The 21,351-nt window shown below is 38.6% G+C and overlaps 2 protein-coding genes across 2 annotated transcripts; both read left to right on the top strand.

Moving 5' to 3' along the window:
• The first annotated feature begins 6,626 nt into the window (after window positions 1-6,626).
• LOC120530576 (protein GVQW3-like) lies at window positions 6,627-7,886 on the top strand. The gene has a single exon (XM_039754997.1). The coding sequence runs from the start codon at window positions 6,662-6,664 to the stop codon at window positions 7,214-7,216; it is 555 nt and encodes a 184-aa protein (XP_039610931.1). The 5' UTR covers window positions 6,627-6,661; the 3' UTR covers window positions 7,217-7,886.
• Window positions 7,887-12,915: 5,029 nt separating this feature from the next.
• Window positions 12,916-16,878, top strand: LOC120531272 (tubulin alpha chain). The gene is made up of 4 exons (XM_039756530.1): window positions 12,916-13,024; window positions 14,788-15,010; window positions 15,528-15,676; window positions 15,792-16,878. Exons 1-4 carry the CDS (start codon window positions 13,022-13,024, stop codon window positions 16,767-16,769), a joined length of 1,353 nt encoding a protein of 450 aa, XP_039612464.1. The 5' UTR covers window positions 12,916-13,021; the 3' UTR covers window positions 16,770-16,878.
• The last annotated feature ends 4,473 nt before the right edge of the window (window positions 16,879-21,351 follow it).

Genomic DNA, 21,351 nt, shown 5'->3' with positions numbered 1-21,351 from the left:
TTTGGAGATATCTGTTTTGTTAATTTTAACAGGAAGGGGTGACCACATAACAACCCTCCTCTCCTAGAATGACACCAAGAAGGTGAAAAGTATGAACAGTTGTTAACAAGAAAAGAGAAAATGAAAGAATAAACAAAAGAGAAAACCAAGGTATAAATTAAAAAAAATGAAAACAACAATCCTGCAGCCACTCTGAGCCTGTCTATCATGTGGGATGACCTGCCCACTAATCTACCTCAAAGTACCACCACAGCACTAATGTCTCTATTTTGGCCTTTCTCCCAACAATAATTTGCCCCAATTCATTTCTGTAATCTAAACTCATGGTACCTCTGAATCAATATGTCATTTAAATCTCTGGAATGAAATACATCTAGCTAAGCCCAAAAAATACTTCTGAGATCAGAGACTCAAAAATACATAACCCTCTGACAGGCCCTGTGACCACTGAATTCCATACCTCTAAAAGGACCAAGACGTTTTGGCAACTTCTGAATTGCCTTTATTAAAAGTGCTACACTGTCCTATTTATTTTACTCAGGAACCATGTGCTATCTCTTGGCCATCTGGAGGTTAACTACAGGCCACTCACTACTCCACCTGAATGTCACCTTTAAAAGTGCAACATAGTCCAATGTCAACTGACCTGGAATCCTCTGCAGCCTTCAACCAGGAAGTATTCTAACCTTATTGCCAGACATCCATGGCATAAACTTAACTCCACAAGAAGGTCAGCCATGCTGTGCAAATGTTGAGTCACTTGTAATACAGCAACCTGGAGAAATTTGCCTATCTCCTCCCATGTTGCATTTCTCTGTCTCTTTTAGATGAATCCGGTCTCTGTCCACTCTCTGTCCAGGTCTCTGTCTCTGTCCACTCGTTCCTACCTGGCAACCTCTTGTACAACAAGCAGTCCATAGTATAGCATGCAGTATATCAGGGCCTTCCCAATGAACAATTTATATGATATTTTTGAGGCTGCATTAGAAACTAATGGTCTGCCTAGTAGCATTGCTTTGGGAGCCTTTCTTTTATCTCTTTTAAATACAGTCAAATTATTTTTTTCTTGTGTATCAGAAATAAATAATACATGTGAGATGTATGCTTTAGAGGTGTTTTTTCTGCTTTACTGACCACAGTCATGTAGGCGTAATCATTTGGCCTCCATTGTACAATCATTCAATACTTTGATTAAAGAAACGATGAAGACTTGATATGACACAAAAATGAATTTCCTTTATAACACTAAAGAAGCTTTTATCAGATGTCTGCTTTAAGTGAACCAGTATTTTTTTAAGTGTGAATATGGATTTTCAGAAAAGCACTTATACGCAAAACTGATTTAAAATGTAATATTTCTTTGTGTTCATTCTAGCTTCCTTCTTTTGTATTACTGTTACCATTATGAATAGAAAGAGCAAAATAGGAGGTGGCATGGTTGTGCAAAAGTTAGCAGTGTTGCCTCACAGATCTGATATTCTGGGTTGGAATGCTGCACATGGTTACTGTTTGTGTGGTATGCACTTGTTTTTCTATGTTCTCCCCCAGAATTTTCTCCAGGTATTCTGCGTTTTCTCCCACAAACCCAAGGTGTGCTTGTGTTTTTTGAATTGTGAGAATAAATGTGGCTGAATGCATTCCTCGCTCCTGAGATTGGATGGTGCCTGTCACGTTTGGTGTCTACTTTGACCTTTGGTACTGCCGGGATAGGCAAAGTGACCCTGAACTGGATTAGGCATGATTATGACAGTGGACAGGTATCTTTTAAAAAGAATATTTAACAGTTAAATTTAGAATAGTCTAGCAAGAAAATGCACCACATGTCATTTACAGAAATGTATTTTTACACTATGAACTTTTATAAAATTGCATATTTATATAATCTGTCCATTATCCAACCCATTATATCTGAACTACAGGGTCACGGGGGTCTGCTGGAGCCAATCCCAGCCAACACAGAGTGCAAGGCAGGAAACAAACTCCGGGCAGGGTGCGCACACACCCAGCAGACACTAGGGACGATTTAGAATCACCAATGCACCTAACCTGCATGTCTTTGGACTGTGGGAGGAAACCCACGCAGACATGGGGAGAACATGCCAACTCCACGCAGGGAGGACCCGGGAAGTGAACCCGGGTCTCCTAACTGCAAGGCAGCAGCGCTACCCACTGCGCTACTGTGCCTCCCTATTTATATAATACTCTCTGCATTTATAAAATTTATAAAATACTCTCTGCAATTATAAAAAATAAATATTTAAATACAAAAGAAGAATTGCATTTAATAAGGAGCCATCTGTCTAAAGAAGTTGGTGATGATGACATCAACCCAGAACTATTTTAGTACACATAGACTAGATGATTCACCATACATTAGTTCAATATTTGGTCAACGCCTTTACCTAAGGGTACTTAAAAGATCAGGATACATTATGGTTATTCATATATTGTACATTTTTTAAACAGATAGAACAGAAGAGGTTTAAATGTCTTTTTGAGGGTTACACAGTAAGTCTGAGGAAGGAACTGAACAGGCCGTAACACTTTGCTTATAACTTGAGTTGGACTCAGTTCTACCAAGATTCCTGGCAGCCCTCTATTTGGCCTATATGACATGGTACAGCTTTATAAAATGTATGCGTGTATTTTCCAACAATTGTTGCTTTGAGGTATAGTTTGGGTAGGGGGATTAAAGATTTTAATGGCAAAAATAGAAGAAACACTTTTTTTATTGTCCCCTATTCATTCAGCTTTAAAGTGAACAACTGCTGCTGTTATCACCTCTGCTGTCCCTAACACAAATCTGCATGTCTCCATGGGAACGGTGGCTCGTTTGCCTGCTCCTTGGGGCACTGAAGAGCGGCTAGTCAGGTGTCAAGGAGACGCCCTTCACTACAAGTGACGCACAGAGGCCTCTCCCAGGAGTAGCAACTGGAGCAAAGAAAAAGGTCAAAAAACAACACGAAACAATTCAGAGGCTTGCATACATTAAGTCATATACATTCTTTTAATTTAAACCATTTAGCTAGTGTAGCTCTTTCTTTTTTTAATGTCAGGTTTGTTGTTTAATAAAAGGGTGTATTGTGTTGTATACCTGGTTAAATAATAAACACAAATAAGTGAATTATGTTAACATATTCATGTTACATGATCTGTTTAGAAATAATTTGATTCCTTGCATTTTTAATTTTCCTTAAAATTATAAATTAGTGTTTAAATTATATGTAAAAAGAAGATGATTGTATAACTCTACCTACTTTGTACAATTGCATGTTATACAGTAATATCAAATGCAAACATACTTTCTTAAACAATTCAAATGCATTGGTTTTAATTTAACTGCTGAAATAACATTAACACAACATTATCAGACTCATTCAATGGGATTCAGGATTGTGGGGATTGGGTACAAGGCTGGTCAGTGCCTGTCCCAGCAGCACTGTGTGCACTGTGCATACACCCCAGCTTACAGGAGGCAAATTTGGAAGTGCCAATGAACCTAGCCAGCATGTCCTTAAAAACCCACATAGACCTGACTACAGCATACAAGCTCTGTGCACATAATGCCTGACTACAGAATTTAAATAAATATGGAAACAGAAACTTATAAAGGTCCTATAAGTACACTGAGCCTTTCCAAAGTAATCTTAGCTCATAAGCAGTGGTATTAACAAAGGACTAAACTTCTGTATTTCAAATACTGTGTGGTACTTACATCATGAAAGATAAAGCACAGTTTTTTTCCCCCACAGATATAAAGTCAAATGCATGTAGCTTACAGCTTCTCAGAAATGATTGTCCATCAACCCAATTTCTGAGTCTGGCTTTTCAATTTTGGGGTTGTAGGGGTCAAAAACAATCCTGTAACACTTATTGCAAAATATGAATCAACCCTGGACAGAGTCCATTAAAGCTAACATTGACTCATACTAGGTCAGTTGGTCTAACTGCATGTTTTAGAAAACTGGAGGAAGACCAAGGATCATCATACAATACATGTATGATCCCACTGAAAGCAGTTTAAGTATAAACATATAATAAATCTTCCTACAAAAGGTCACTTTTCAAATTAGGCTATTTGCTGTATATTTGTGTTTACAAAATGCAGCAAAATCAAATCATCAACAACAACAACTGTGTGCAAAATATGGTTTGTCATATAAACAGAATTTGTTGAAAATAATTGAATGTTCTTGCCATCTTCAATTGAATAGAATTAATGATTTTTACAAAGTAAGTTCTAAATTTGTTGAGTGCATTTATGGCTGCTGTTTTAGGATAGCATTAATCTCATACTGCTGGCCAGAATTGCTTCCCAGTGATTCTAAATTGGTTAAAAGAAATTTTAAGTGCACAACTAATTGGATGTAAAGGGTTGGCAGGCTGGGAAGATGTTTCTCTTCTGCAGAAGACAGAATTCTACACTGTAAATGAGAGAGCATTCAAGGAAAGATCCTCTCATGAGTGACATCCACAAAGTAAAACTTGGGGTAGTTCCAATGACAGAGTGAGTGACAGCATGAATGGGGAGCAGGGTCAACACCCCAAAATGGCAGAGGGCAAGCAAATCAGCTTATGCTAAGGGTTCTTGACACTTAAGCTGACAGCAGGATCATAGAGTACTGCCAGGAGACCAATACAATTCACATACAATGTATACAAAGGCATTTTAATAGTTCAGAAACTACTAAACAAAGGTAAGTAGGTTTCACTTAACATAGAAACAAATCAAAGTATCTTCATGAAATGCTTGACTTACTATCTGACCACTTTGGGTAAATTCATAATGATCTAGAATCTGAATGTATAGGAAGTATGATTAGCATTGCTTTTGCATTTGCCTGACACATGCCTTTTTCTATCTTGGTGAGGCTGTTGACTTCATTTGTTTCTACCTCAAAAACAAACATGACATCTATTCTATGTTTCCATATTTCTACGATACTAATAGGATAAGATTTCCAACTTTTTGATTATAACTTACATCCCGTTAGATTAGATTAGATAAACTTCCACGGGGAATTCAAATGTATACAGCAGCAACAACATAACAACATAACAAACAAAAATGAAGACTCACAGGACAGATAATACAGTCGATCGATAAATAAATAAACTTAACAAGTATTTTAGGTGGAAGCACTTAATTGGTGATACCAATTGGTAGAAAAGACCCCCAGAGGTAATTCTTAGCAAAACATGGTGGAATGAGGCTGTGGCTAAAAGTGTTTCAAGAGAGCACCACCTGGAGGGGATTTTTCATGATGGCATCCATTTTTGCCACCATCCTCTATTCCACAACAGCTTCCAGTGTGTCCAGGGTTCACCCTGTGATGGAGCAGGCCTTCTTGATAGTTTTTTCAGGCATTGTGCTTATTTTGTGCTCAGGTTGCTTCCCCAGGAGACTCCAGCGTACAACTTCACTTTGGCTACTATGGACTGGTAGAACATTTTCAGCAGCTTGCTGCACACATCAAAATACCTGAGTCTCTTTAGCAAGTACAGTCTGCTCTGGCCCTTCTGGTACAGTACTACTGTGTTGTCAGACCAGTACAGTTTGTTGTTTATGTGAACCCCCAGGTACTTGTAGCTCTGCACCACTTCCATGTTCTCCCCTTGAATGGTGACTGGTCTCAGAGGCTTATTAGCACGTTGAAAGTCCACCACCAATTCTTTTGCATTACTGATGTTCAGCTGCAGGCTGTTGTCCCTGCACCGCAAGATGAAGTCCTCCACTACCAACTGGTCTAAAGTCCTTCTTTTTTAATAAAACATTTGTTAAAAGTTTGAATCTGTCTTAGAAGCAATGGGCACAAAGCAAAAATCACCTCTAAGCAGGACACCCATCATTTGCACAGCAGGCACACAGACGCCATCCTTCTTGACATTTGCCTGTTAACCCTAGCTAAGAGACGAGGTAAACTCCACACAGATAGTAGCAGTATTTATGCACAAGTTATAAAAATATAATACAATTTAGAATTAAAGATCATTTTATTATTAACATATTATTAAATGTAACAAATGTTTTAACACTGAAGCACAACCAAAAATGTACAAATGACGAAATTTTTGATATGCACTGCCAGGGTGTATGAAAGTAGGTATGGTAGTTCTAGCTGGTTGTTGTTTAGGGACTACAGAATTTGATTTAAACAGTGACTATGCCAGTTAAATCCAGGCTACTGATTAGTGACCTTGATAGTCAATAAACTTACCTATAAACATATATATGTGCCCATTAACTGCATTGTTTACATGAAAAATAAAAAATGGCACTTCTTTCTCTCAGTCTTAATGCAATCTGCTAACTACCTTTCTTTGACTCCAACTTTGTGCAAGAAGAATAATCTAGACTCGTTCTTCACTTACTCAAATACATCTTAGCAAAGATACAAATATATGAACTGATTATTTTTTACATCCTGCACGTACTGTATACACTATAAATTATTTTAAATGAACTGTACTTCCCTTTTATTAAAATCTACGAGGTCTGTCTATTATATACCGACACAAAGCAGTGAGAACTGATTATGAACACTTGCCATTCAGGTTTAAACCTGTCCAAACCTGCATGACAAACGACAACACTCTCTGCCGTTTAGTTGATTGTCAATCGCCGTTAAATGCAGTTGTGTTTCCCTTTGTTGCCGGAATCATGCTAAGTTTAAAAGTTGAGCAACGTGTTAATTTGAAATTTTTAGTAAAACTGAACAAAACACCAACTGAATGTTTTCAAATGCTTACTGGGGCTTATGGGGAATACTGTATGTCTCGTGCGCGTGTATTTGAGTGGCACAAAAGATTCAGTGAAGGACGTGAGAACGTGGAAGACAATGAGCGCCCTGGACGACCTTCCACTTCAAGAACCGAAGAGAATGTAGAAAAAATTAGACAGATGGTTAGAAAGGACCGCCGACTCAGCGTCCGAATGATAGCTGAAACCATAAACATTGACAAAGACACTGCGTGGAAAATTTTGCGTGAGGATCTCAATATGAAAAAAGTTTATGCCAAGCTGGTCCCCAGGGTGCTCACACCAGAACGAAAAGAGTGCCGCAAGAAGTTTGGGCCGACATTCTGCAGCAAGTTGAGACGGAGCTTTTTCAAAAAGTCATCACATGTGTTCAAACCTGGATCTTGCAGCACGCGTATGATCCAGAAACAAAACGACAGTCAATGCACTGGAAAACATTGTCATCACCAAGAATGAAAAAAGCGCGTCAAAGCATGTCCAAATTCAAAGCCGTGTTTTTTGACATGAAGGGCGTAATTTTAGCAGAATGGGTCCCAGAAGGCACAACAGCAAACTAGCATTATTATGCAGCAATTTTCACAAAACTCAGATAAAAGAGTCAGAAAAAAACGGCCAGAACTGTGGAATATGGTTTTATTCTTCATCAGGACAGTGCTCATTCTTACACAGCACTTTCTGTGAAGCAGTTTTTGACCGACAAACACATTACTACGCGGAACATCCTCCATATTCGCCAGACTTGGCACCTTGTGACTTTTTTCTTTTTCTTAAATTGAAATCGGTGCTTAAAGAAACACGTTCCGAGTCAATGGAATGGATGCAGTAAAGAAGAAAATGAGAGATATCTTGAAACAGCTGACAGAAACTGATCTGCTGCACGCCTTCGACCAGAGGAAAACAAGACTACATCGGTGCGTAACTGGGAATCGGGAGAACATTGAAGGGGACAAGCATTAGAATGGTTATATAAATAAAAGTGAATTATTGTGTCAGTCTCGTTATTTAATAGACAGACCTCGTATTTTTTATTTTAGGATAATTTTTATGGTACTGAGCATTAGATCTAGAATTAGGCCTAATTCTTGTAACATATATATTTTAAGTAAGTAATAAAGCCCTGAATTTATCATTGACTTGTTTCATAAACCTGAAATGCCATTCTTCACTGCATAATAAAGTAAAGGAGGCCATCATATGGTAGTAACACAGTGGCTTCCATGCACTATACTAGTGAAATACAAAAGTTCTACATGTTATCAAAAGGACCCAGCCTGAAAGTAATGAGTATGACCAAGACATGAATACTACAAATAACTAAAATATAAAGTTTAAAACATTTTGATGTATACCTTTAAGAAATACAATGAATAGGGCACATAACCCACTACAGTGTTTAAATATATTTTATAATTTCAAATTGCCTCTATAAAAATACAAAATAGCAAGAAAAATCAGTGCACAATTATCTTTAAATTTCATTGTCTTGCCATGTCATTATTAACCACATTTGCAGGTAAATACATGTGAGAAACAGCCACTTTACTTGTGTATTTTTACACATAAACACATTTCATTTTTGTTCAGTTGTTACTAGTGCGCTTTAAGACTAGAAGTGGCTAATACAATTTGTATTTCTAGGTTTATACCTGATTTCTCATCTTATCTCTTTAAATGTTTAATTTACAAATCCATCTTGTTTTAGTAATCCGCTAATATTTTAAAGAAGCAATCATCTTCAGTCCAAAAGTCATGTTTTTTGTTTCTACATAGGCAAATTCAAAACTAGACAGGCACACAGATGAACATACTAATTTTGTGATTTTATTATACATAGCTACCAGTCAAATGTTCTGGAAAGTTTTTTTCTGGTCTCGTTATATGAATTTAATTTTGTTCATGAAAAAAAACATTTGCTAAAAAAAGAATAGTAGCTAATATTAAGCTTTTAATATTTCTAAAAAATATTAAGATACATTACTGGATATGACCATAAATGATAAAAGAAATTTACATTTTAACTTATCTAGTTGAAGTAGTATGTCCCAAAACATAGGCTCATCTTATTGTAACTGAATATCCCTGGATAAAGGTAGGCATTGTAAAACAGTAAGGACATTTAGATAGCAAACCTCTAAATTTAAGATTCCAGAAAGTAATCTTGTGGTTTTGAGATAGCATTCGTTGTACTTGGAACTACATCATATAAAGATGACTCGCTTTGTTTGTTTGTATTGATTATATGCAATACTGCTACTTCTCAACATCCTGTTGACCAAATTTCAAAGCTCCCCATGTGGAGTTTTCCTGGGTAATCAGGGTTCCTCCCTTTACCTAAACAAGAATTAAGATGTTTCATTAACATATGTATATGTGTTAATGTTGATGGTGCAAAAACACCTAATGGCCTTTTCAGGATCTAGCATACATAGCACTCAGGTTTCAGCCAGGATATCCTCTATTTTTACTAACACAAATATGGTATGAGCAGTGACAAAGGGTCAGCATTAGCACATCCATCCATTCATATTCTATACCTGAGAGCAGGTTCACAGGGAAACTAGGGCTAACCCAGCAATATATATTAAGCATGAAGATATACTGTATATTAAATAAAACAACATAAAACAATTTTAACACAAAAAAAACACATTAAAACCTACTCTAAGTAAAAAACAGAAACCACTGAATGATGTGATTTCAGCCCTAGGAACACTCTCATGCACAATAACTCTCCTTACACACACACTAATTTAGACACCTATTAACCTAACATTAACATATTTGAATTATGGAAGAAAACTGGAATTTCTGGAAAAAATCAATACTGCATGAGAAGAACATGGTTACTTCTGATAGACAGCAAACTAATCAGTGTTGAATTCTAGTAATTGGGGCTGTTAGGCAGCAGTCTAAAGCACTGCATTACCATATCCCTCAGAATGAGAACACAGTTAAGCAAAGTTCAAAATTTCCATCAATGGCTTCTGCTTGGTATGCACATTAACAGTAAGGGCTTAAACTGGATAATTCCGCCACAGTCAAAGATGCCAGCTTTTCCACTACAATGCACAAAGCTTTATTGTTAAGGACAATTGTACCAATGTGACTTTTGCTGCAAAACCAAGTCGGACCATCACATTAACTGCAGCCAAACACTTTCAGAAACAGAAAGGCTAAACAATGTGTTATTTAACACATTATCATAATCTATTTAAATAAAGAACAATATGACAGACCATCAGAGCACTTTACAAATAATGATACCTCCCAGACAGAGGCCTTTCAAAAAACGTCAATGTCCCAGCCACCTCCAAGTGCTTGAGGCATAAAGGGTAACTGGTGCTTGAATATGAGTTGCTTTTAGCAAGAGATGTTCCTTTATTCACGTTTTCCAAGTACAGTGCTGTGAAAAAGTTTTTTCTCTTCCTGATTTAATCTTTACTATAACCTGCAATTGCTCCACCCTGGATATGATGTTAATCTGCATCCAGCTCTGCAAGCAGGTCCTCCAACCTGCAGGGAAAACTTGGGGGTTGGTGGCAGGATTGGCACTCTAGCCACTGTAAAAAAACTCACACTGTTCCAATGTGGTTTAGAGGTGTCACCCACTTCACTCAGGTCCCAATCCAGATGGTTCAGCGTGTGGTGGGTGCAGCAATGTGCTATCCTCTCTCCTCTATAATTTTTTTAAGAGAAAATATTTACTCTTCTTTAACCAAAAACCAACATCAGATAAGGGACACCCGAGTGCAAAAACTGTTACAGGGCACAAGTAGGATTTACTTAAGATTTATGTATTTTGAAATTACTAATCAAGAAAACAAACTAAATATCAAAAGGTTAGAACAACACTTTATGTGATCTATGAAAAAACAAGTGATATCAGACAGCTTCTCATGTTTTACTAATTCTGTATCTTTGAATAATAGCTTCAACATATTGAATGTTTATTAACTGAATGCTGTAGAGTATCAAATACATGAAATTTGAAAAGGAGTCTATTTTCAGCAAGTTTATCATAAAAAATATTTTAGTATATTAGTTATTATGTGCTTTAGATATTGCTGAAGTGTACACATGGAGCTACAATGTTGAAAAAACAGAAAAAAGAAAGTATGGTATTTGAATAGTTTAAAGAAGGCCTTTGGTTTTGGCAGTGCAGGTCTGGGCCTGCCTAGCACTCAGACAGTGAAAACAGGTCTGAGAATGTATGTTTTTTGTGCATTGTTATGAATGCTTAAGTGTTCATTAAAATTGTTGAAAATATCGGAAACATTTAAAGACAAACTGCATAAATGAAGATTTCTGAAATCAAAGCCCACAAAAAATATAATTTCCAACCCTTTTAAAAAAGTACATAGTGTTTTCAAAATATTTTTTCACTTTTGACACACACAGCATGTAATAGGTTTCCCAAGCAAAACTACCAGACACATAAAATAAGGACCATAGAAAAAATAGTAATTCAGTCTCATGTTTCATAAATGTTTTTAAATTGATATGTTTTCCCAATATACAAAAAAAAAAGATTAAATAAATACAAGAGGCAAATACAAATGTACTGATGTCTCTCAAATAGATTTTAAAGTGAATATATGGCAATGACTTAAAAGAAAATTTACTGAATATTACCTACAGTATGCCTACCACTGGACTACTCTGGAATATAAATGACTTCATCTTATAATATATATTAATAATAAAGTAACCATCAACCAAGCTTGTAAGTCAATGCTTAAATCTTTAAAATTGTACAAAAAGAATCATTTTTATGTGTAACAAGAAACTGTGACATATTGCATAATTGGGTGAGGAGGGGTTTAAAGGCTAAAAGAGGAGACAGAAAACATTCAGAGCATAGTGCACACTGAAAATACAATGCCAGCTTCCTTCTTATAATTGAAAAAAGCTATCTAGATTTTTCATATAAGAAACTTATTTTATGCAGAATAATTAATCTCATTTAATTAATATCAGACTTGTTTTCTATATAATATGCTTAAACGAATCTAGAATTTATTCTGTTTAATAACAGAATTATATAGTATACTGTGAAAATCTAAATATTATATACACACACATATAGACATCAATGCTGTAACTTTGAACAATTGTGCATTACGCTGGAAATGACTCAAGCTAATTTTAATTTTTCACTTACTGTATCTATACTGTATTGCCTACATGTGTATGTTTTTAAAATGTACGAATCTGACAATCCATCAGTTAGTCTTAGCACTTTGGCAGACTACCCCTAGGAGTCGCATGTTTTCCCCGTGTCCATGTGGGTTTTTTTGGTGCTCTCCGATTTCCTCACACATTACAAAGACCTGTAGGCTTGATGGTTTGTCGACACTAAATTGGCCTCCACTATAATGTGTCTATTCACCCTGCGATGGGCTGGGCAGTGTCCCTGTCCATGAGTTTATCCTGCCTTACACTCGATACTTGCGGCAAATGGATTTGGCTTCCCCGTGACGATGCTCAGGTTTGAAAAATGAATGGACGCGTGTTCAATTTCAAACTGCGCTGAGTTATGCCTGTCCCGGAAGAGATTGGAAAACAGGGTGTTTACCCGTCTTTGGACGTAGTGCAAGAATTCTTTCACATGGCACACTGAAATATCCATCTACAGTCACACTCAAATCACACCGTGCATATCAATTCTTAAGACCAACTTCACGATTTGTTAAAATACAATATTTCATGTAAAAATTATTCTGCTCAATGACATCAGAGCTGAAACTTACAGAATCAGGAACTTTAGTCAAAGCAGTGGTTAAAAATTCTCTGCGCATGCGTGCACGGCTTCAACGTTTTACGCTACAGCAAAATGTAAATATAGTTTGTGAAAACATTCAAAGTAAATATATTAATAACCTTCATTGTTTGGGACGTTGACCGATCCTACGTAAATAATTCAATCGCAATAAATGAATTGCGCATATATATATATAATGTTTTACTGGCAGAAGTTAAACTTGAAATATTTGGATGGGGTTTACACAAAATATCAGTAAATGTGGAATGCCTTAAAGTTACTTATAAAACAAAAGCCGGACATGAACCGCAGGTAGCACGCCAGTGCAACCCGTTGAAATTCCCTCACCTCACGCGCCTTCTTTGAAAAACGATAGGCGGTGTCAGGATGCCGTGTCTCCGCCCAAACCCTATAAAGACGAACTGCGTCGCCGCTTCCCTCCATTCCCACCTTCTCTAACCGAGCACCTTGACGTCGGAAAGAAGGAGCACATTTCAAAAATGGTAAGGCCAGTGTTTTGTCGCCAGACATCTCGAGATGTTGTATTAAATTGTTCGAATTGAAGAAGTGAGTTTTTTTCGAAGGTCTGCGCGCACTGTGTGCTTTTCGCGGCAGTATGTAGAGTAGGCCCGTTACATCGCAACTTTCACATTGATGTGCGCTCGCTTGACTAGGGCGGATTTCCCGCCCACGCTGCAAGGTCTTACGAGCCGCTGAATGTTGAAACGTGGCCATAAAGCGGGCTCCCGCTTGTAGCTGAATAGATATAACCTTTTAAATAAGATTTGTAGGTGTTGTATTGTTTTAACTAAACTTGTGTAAAAAAAAAAAAAAAATGAGCAGCGAAAGACAGTTCTTTAGTATAACTGATTATCTTTACAAAACATTTTTATTTTCATCGGCAATCGAGTATCTTACAGGCGTTACGCCCTAGCATCAGGGGTGCACGCGGAAATTTTAGGCCGCGGTCGAAACTGATGTGCGAGCTGCCTGATCCCATGATGGCGAATGACGTAGTTAATGGGGGTTCGGATTTCGGCGGGCTTCTGTTTTCTCGAGTGCCACCTGCGTTGCAGAAAAAAGTTGTAACATTCGACTGAGATTGAAGAAAGCTGCGCCCAGTTTTTATATTGATTTGCGATGCATAACTGTCGCGTTTAAATTGAGAATGTGGAAAACGCCCTTGTCCTCGTTCCTTTCGTTTAGGCTTGGCCTGGTTGCGAGTACCACATGTAGCAAGCTACACACGAGCAAATCGTTCTCTTCGGCGAATTCCTCGATTTGCGAGTACGATTGACTCGATTCAGTGGCGCTTGACGGGTGTGTTAAAGCGCGCGCATGTAGTGCGTCTTTAGCTCCTCGTTTCGCTGACGTTGGTAGATATGTAAAGCGCATGTGCAAGAACCGCCCGGGTCGCAACCCGCTCCACTTTTGTATCGGCGTTCACACTTTGTCACCGGTTCTCAAATTTATCATGCAAGTACAATACAGTAACCCGGAAATGTGTGTTTTGATATGTAAAATTCGTTATTGGAGTAGCTTCAAACTGTAAATAAACTAAAACTAATACGTTTAGATACTTTACATTGAACAAGCTAGTCGCAAAAAACCGAACACAATGTTCTTATTTCCTAATAAATATTTGCTTTTACATCTCTTGTATACGATTTGTGTCGACTGTACTAGACGTATCATTTGATTATTCGTTCAGACTGAATCGTTAAGTGGTTGCACGATTTTCGTTCATTTTGAATCGTGAGCAATATCCTATTTATGCATCTTAACTATGCTTACCTATTTTTGTATATTCGAAACGGGACAATGTGTTGCATATGTAAAATGTATATACGCAAAATGTGTGAATTGTTAAATTTTGGGGTGCGATTGGTAAAGTGAATCGAAATTACTGTTGGGAGTGTAGGTTAGACCATTTGTATTGTAAAATATGCAAGCTATAGGTTTGGTTGTAATGGCAGGTTTTACTGTTAAACATACAGCGTGATGTTCATTAGATTTTTAGTTATTAGTTACAGGTACACCATTTGCTGCTTTCTCATCCAAACGGTTCTAATGCTTTAGGCAGTGTATGAAGGTTTGGGACTGCAAATAGATAATTACCCAGACCCTAAGGGATAAGGTTTAAAGGAGTCTCAATTTTCCCCATCCCACAGTGCTTGTTTCTGTTGTAGCCTATAGAAACAAACTATGCATTTTAGTGCAAAGAATACTTTCATAAAAAATTTCTTCTCTCCCCCCCCCCTTTTAGCGTGAGTGCATTTCCATCCATGTCGGCCAAGCTGGAGTCCAGATGGGCAATGCCTGCTGGGAGCTGTACTGCTTGGAGCATGGGATCCAGCCAGATGGTCAGATGCCCAGTGATAAGACTATTGGTGGTGGAGATGACTCCTTCAATACATTCTTCAGTGAGACTGGAGCAGGAAAACATGTCCCTAGAGCTGTCTTTGTGGACTTGGAACCTACTGTAGTTGGTAAGTATTTAATCGGTTGACATTCTTTTCATATTGCTGTCTTGTTTATATAGCCAAACAATCAATATTCCACTGCAATGCCAATATGCTACAGTACAGTGTTCATTTTTGTTAATGTCTACTGAAAGTCCATTAAAGTCCATTGTTTACATACACATAATTTTTCCAAAGGATGTGTTTAAGCTTGGTCTAAGTGGACACCACAGTGTGTAAGGAGTTGTAATATGGCATTTTGTGGTGTATTGTTTTAGCTTATTGAAAGAGTAATGACTGTACGTGAAGACTTTGTTAAATTGTTTTACTACTAAAGGGCACTTTCCCTTTTGGTGCATTTTAAATTCAACCAGAAAGGACAGAAGACCATAGACTAATCAGTGGCCACAATGCTGTTGCATAATTCACCTATCCGCAAGCACATTTAGAGTGACTAAATACTTGGTGATGGTTTCGTGGCAATGATTAAGTGCATAATAGTTGAACACTAACATTTAAGAGGACTAAATATTGTTAATTGCAGATGAAGTCCGTACTGGAACATACCGCCAGCTTTTCCATCCTGAGCAGCTTATTACAGGCAAGGAAGATGCAGCCAACAACTATGCCCGTGGACATTACACCATTGGCAAAGAAATAATTGATTTAGTGCTGGACAGAACCCGTAAGCTGGTAAGACCTTTGGGGTGGGGTGGCGTGGTTTTTTTTTATTATTATAAATCACTTCTCTGGGAAGTGACCAAGTTTGTACAAAGGTCTTTAATGAAGTAATGTTTTTTTGTTTCAGGCTGACCAGTGTACAGGTCTTCAAGGCTTCCTCATCTTTCATAGCTTTGGTGGAGGCACTGGCTCTGGCTTCACCTCCTTGCTGATGGAGCGCCTATCTGTTGACTATGGCAAGAAGTCCAAGTTGGAGTTTGCCATTTACCCAGCTCCTCAAGTATCTACAGCTGTTGTGGAGCCCTACAACTCCATCCTGACCACCCACACAACCCTTGAGCATTCCGATTGTGCCTTCATGGTAGACAATGAAGCCATATACGATATCTGCCGCAGAAATCTGGACATTGAGCGCCCCACTTACACCAACCTGAACCGTCTGATTGGCCAGATTGTCTCCTCCATTACAGCCTCCCTTCGATTTGATGGTGCCCTCAATGTTGACCTCACTGAGTTCCAGACCAATCTGGTGCCCTATCCCCGTATTCACTTCCCTCTGGCCACCTATGCCCCAGTTATCTCTGCTGAGAAAGCCTACCATGAGCAACTTTCAGTAGCAGACATCACAAATGCTTGCTTTGAGCCAGCCAACCAGATGGTCAAGTGTGACCCACGTCATGGGAAATACATGGCCTGCTGCCTGCTGTATCGTGGTGATGTGGTACCCAAAGATGTCAACTCTGCCATTGCTACTATCAAGACCAAGAGAACCATCCAGTTTGTAGACTGGTGTCCCACTGGCTTCAAAGTGGGTATCAACTACCAGCCTCCTACAGTAGTCCCCGGTGGTGACCTGGCTAAGGTACAGAGGGCAGTGTGTATGTTGAGTAACACCACTGCCATTGCAGAGGCCTGGGCCCGACTGGATCACAAGTTTGATCTCATGTACGCCAAGAGGGCCTTCGTTCACTGGTACGTTGGAGAGGGAATGGAGGAAGGAGAGTTCTCAGAAGCTCGTGAAGACATGGCAGCTTTGGAGAAAGATTATGAGGAAGTGGGAACAGACAGTGTGGGTGAAGAGGATGAGGAAGGTGAAGAATATTAGTTTAAGAAACCTTCCATGTCATATGACAAACAAAGTTCACTGCTTTATAGTGCCTTGTTTTGACATGATCAGTTTGTTCTGAATATTTGCAATAAATGGTTTTAAAGTTTTTGATGTGGTGTGTGGGTTATTTTCCCCTCCTCCTCCTGGTGAATTGAATTAACACAATAGTCCAAGAGGGCAATTTTGGTTTTTAGGTCTGAATTTCTATGGAATAGTGTAAATCGAATTTTACTGATCCTGCAGCTTAAGGTATTAAGTGTGTGTTTTTTGGGGTAAGCTCTTTACCATGGTGGTGAGTAGACGGTGAATGTTGAAAGTGAGCATTTCTTTGTATCTATACATTTAAGATTATATGGCTAAAGTATACCCCAATGTATGTTCTATACCTGTCTAATTGAGCTTGGAGTGGGCCGTTGTGTACACTTTTCTGTTATGAAGTGGTGCCAGGTTACCTGTTGGAGATGCAAAAGTCTTGCACACAACTTACCCAAGGACTTCTGTAATTTCTATCTGATTCTGGCTTGTTAATGTGTAGATCAACAAAACACTGGATAAACCTCAGGTATCTGTTTCATGGGAGATGGTATGTATGACGCACACACTGGGGGTCATTGTGTTGCGACACGGTTCCGTTCCAACAACAGTGATGTAACCCGAATTTTGGTGCAACATTAAAAACGGGACAAATATACTGTAGTAACACTGAGTGAGTGTATATTTAAAAAAAAAAAAAACACTATTCCTTATCTAAGTTTTTATGGGAGTGTCAAACTCCATGTCTAAAATGTTGTAACCCGAGGACCCCATGTGTATGTATATATGTACACACAGTACAGGTTTGCATTTTGCAGCACATTTTATGTATACAAGTGACCAAACATGACTCTTTTTTTTTTTTTTATAAAAGCAAAGCAACTGCTCCCAAAAAAGGCTATCTTGAGGCAATCAAATAGGACTTTTGTCACACTTGAAGTTCCTCTGAGCTCATTGATGTGGTTAAGATTTTTATACAAAAATGGCTGCATGGGTACACGAGACTCCATCACAGCAAGTATTGGACACAAATCTGGATGAATCGATGGGTTGTGGGTTTTTTCTCTTTCAATCAAACTAGTGTTTTCTATTGAATTTAAACAAAGCAGCTCCATGGTTATATCTAGTTTTAAGTTGGATGTTGGCAGCCTTACATAAGGCCCTTTATGTGCATGAAATTATGGGGTGTGATATGGACTACACTAGGAGTGCTGTATAAGGTCGGTCAGTCCGTCATTTTCTAAACTGCTTTGTCCTGAACAAGGTTGGTGGGTGTGCTGGTCCCGGCTACAATAGGGTACAAGGCAGGAACAAACCCTGGGCAGAGCACTAGTCCATTGCAAGGCAGAGGCACATATAAACACACACACACCATCCGTGCACTCGGTCGAATTTTGTAGTGCTGGTCTTCCCTATTTGCATGTCTTTGGACAGTGGGAGGAAACCCCTGCAGACAAAGGAACATGCAAACTCCGTGCAGTTCAGGTAGGACCTGGGATGCAAACCTGCAAGGCAGCACTGCTACCACCGGCCCCCCAATATATAAGGTATTTAAGACTAATACTTCTAATGTGAATTGTAAGGCAGATGAAATCATGAGGGCAACTATTAAAGAAGGACTTAAGGAGGCTAAAAGACAGTTGGAGAGCCAATAAGCCAAAAGATGACTCAGATTTTTTTCAGTGTTTTAGAAGTAAAAGAACAGTCAAGGGGAGGTGACATACACCAGGGATAGTGAAGGGAAATTACAAACAGTGAAACGGCAGATGCTCAATTTTCACATTTTTATGTACAGTTGGGTCCATAAATATTTGGACAGACATCTTTTTTCTAATTTTGGTTCTGTACATTACCACAATGAATTTTAAATGAAACAACTCCGATCCAGTTGAAGTGCAGACTTTCAGCTTTAATTCAGTTGGTTGAACAAAAAGATTGTGTAAAAATGTGAGGCAATTAAAGTACTTTTTTTAACACAATCCCTTTATTTCTGGGGCTCAAAAGTAATTGGACAAATTAAATAACTGGAAATAAAATGTTTATTTCTAATACTTGGTTGCAAACCCTTTGCTTGCAATGACAGCCTGAACTCATGGACATCACTAGATGCTGGGTTTTCTCCTTTTTAATGATCGGCCAGGCCTTTACTGCAGTGGCTTTCAGTTGCTGTTTGTTTGTGGGCCTTTCTGACCAAAGTTTAGTCTTCAACAAGTGAAATGCATGTTCAATTGGCTTAAGATCAGGTGACTGACTTGGCCATTCAAGAATTTTCCACTTCTTTTTTTTTAATAAACTCCTGGGTTGCTTTGGCTATATGTTTTAGGTCATTGTCCATCTGCATCATGAAACACCACCCAATCAATTTGACTGCATTTTGCTGGATTTGAGCAGACAGTATGTCTCTGAACACCTCAGAATTCATTCGGCTGCTTCTGTCCTGTGTCACATCAATAAACACTAGTGTCCCAGTGCTATTGGCAGCCATGCATCCCCAAGCCATCACACTGCCTCCACTGTGTTTTACAGATGATGTGGTATGCTTTGGATAATGAGCTGTTCCACGCCTTCTCCATACTTTTTTCTTGCCATCATTCTGGTAGAGGTTGATCTTGGTTTCATCTTTCCAAAGAATGTTTTTCCAGAACTGTGCTGGCTTTTTCAGATGTTCTTTAGCAAAGTCCAATCTAGCCTTTCTATTCTTGAGGCATGTGAGTGGCTTGCACCTTGCAGTGCACCCTCTGTATTTACTTTCATGCAGTCTTCTCTTTATGGTAGACTTGGATATCAATACGCCTACCCCCTGGAGAGTGTTGTTCACTTGGTTGGCTGTTGTGAAGGGGTTTCTCTTCATCATGGAAATGATTCTGCGATCATCCACCACTGTTGTCTTTCATGGACGTCCAGGTCTTTTTGTGTTTCTGAGTTCACCAGTGCTTGCTTTCTTTCTCAGGATGTACCAAACTGTAGATTTTGCTACTTGTAATATTGTAGCAATTTCTCGGGTGACTTTTTTCTGTTTTCGCAGCTTAAGGATGGCTTCTTTCACCTGCATGGAGAGCTCCTTTGACCGCATGTTGTCTGTTCACAGCAAAATCTTCCACATGCAAGCTCCACATCTCAAATCAACTCCAGGCCTTTTATCTGCTTAATTGATAATGACATAACGGACTTGAACACAGCTGCCCATGAAATAGCCTTTGAGTCAATTTGTCCAATTTCTTTTGAGCCCCTAAAATGAAGGGATTGTGTTAACAAAATGCTTTAGTTGCCTCACATTTTTATGCATTCATTTTGTTCAACCCACTGAATTCAAGCTGAAAGTCTGCACTTCAACTGCATCTGAGTTGTTTCATTCAAAATTCATTGTGGTAATGTACAGAACCAAAATTAGAAAAACGTTGGCAGTCCAAATATTTATGGACCTAACTGTAGTCTTCACAAAGGTAAAAGGGACTACTAGGGAGTTTCTGAGTGATTTGGAAATTGTAGAGGGAGAAGTACTGCTCAGATTGAAATGGGCTGAAATCAAACAAATCACCAGGGGTCTCATGCCTAACGCTGTGCGTTGAATTCACACAAAAACATGGTGTACAGACAAAATCGGAAATGTTCGTACGCACAAAATAATCCAGATGCATAAATCTGTGTGTTCGCCAACTTCCATGTTCTTCCACTCCATAAATCCCGGTCAGCATGAAAAGTAATGCATGTGCATGCACCTGCTGCCACTCCCAGAACTGTGCCTCTTTGAATATACAAATCAATACACAGTGGTGTGAAAAACTATTTGCCCCTTCCTGATTTCTTATTCTTTTGCATGTTTGTCACACAAAATGTTTCTGATCATCAAACACATTTAACCATTAGTCAAATATAACACAAGTAAACACAAAATGCAGTTTTTAAATGATGGTTTTATTATTTAGGGAGAAAAAAATCCAAACCTACATGGCCCTGTGTGAAAAAGTAATTGCCCCCTGAACCTAATAACTGGTTGGGCCACCCTTAGCAGCAATAACTGCAGTCAAGCGTTTGCGATAACTTGCAATGAGTCTTTACAGCTCTGGAGGAATTTTGGCCCACTCATCTTTGCAGAATTGTTGTAATTCAGCTTTATTTGAGGGTTTTCTAGCATGAACCACCTTTTTAAGGTCATGCCATAGCATCTCAATTGGATTCAGGTCAGGACTTTGACTAGGCCACTCCAAAGTCTTCATTTTGTTTTTCTTCAGCCATTCAGAGGTGGATTTGCTGGTGTGTTTTGGGTCATTGTCCTGTTGCAGCACCCAAGATCGCTTCAGCTTGAGTTGACGAACAGATGGCCGGACATTCTCCTTCAGGATTTTTGGTAGACAGTAGAATTCATGGTTCCATCTATCACAGCAAGCCTTCCAGGTCCTGAAGCAGCAAAACAACCCCAGACCATCACACTACCACCACCATATTTTACTGTTGGTATGATGTTCTTTTCTGAAATGCTGTGTTCCTTTTATGCCAGATGTAACGGGACATTTGCCTTCCAAAACGTTCAACTTTTGTCTCATCA

Source organism: Polypterus senegalus, chromosome 6 (assembly GCF_016835505.1).
Source record: "Polypterus senegalus isolate Bchr_013 chromosome 6, ASM1683550v1, whole genome shotgun sequence".
NCBI classification, from domain to species: Eukaryota; Metazoa; Chordata; class Cladistia; order Polypteriformes; family Polypteridae; genus Polypterus; species Polypterus senegalus.
The sequence above is the reverse complement of the archived record's forward strand: the minus strand, read 5'-3'. Positions and strand labels throughout refer to the sequence as shown.

Coding starts and splice junctions, on each gene's coding strand:
- LOC120530576 (XM_039754997.1), top strand. CDS start 6,662: ATGCTAAGTTTAAAAGTTGAGCAACGTGTTAATTTGAAATTTTTAGTA.
- LOC120531272 (XM_039756530.1), top strand. Junction 15,011..15,527: donor CTTGGAACCTACTGTAGTTG/GTAAGTATTTAA, acceptor TGTTAATTGCAG/ATGAAGTCCGTACTGGAACA. Junction 15,677..15,791: donor TGGACAGAACCCGTAAGCTG/GTAAGACCTTTG, acceptor TTTTTGTTTCAG/GCTGACCAGTGTACAGGTCT.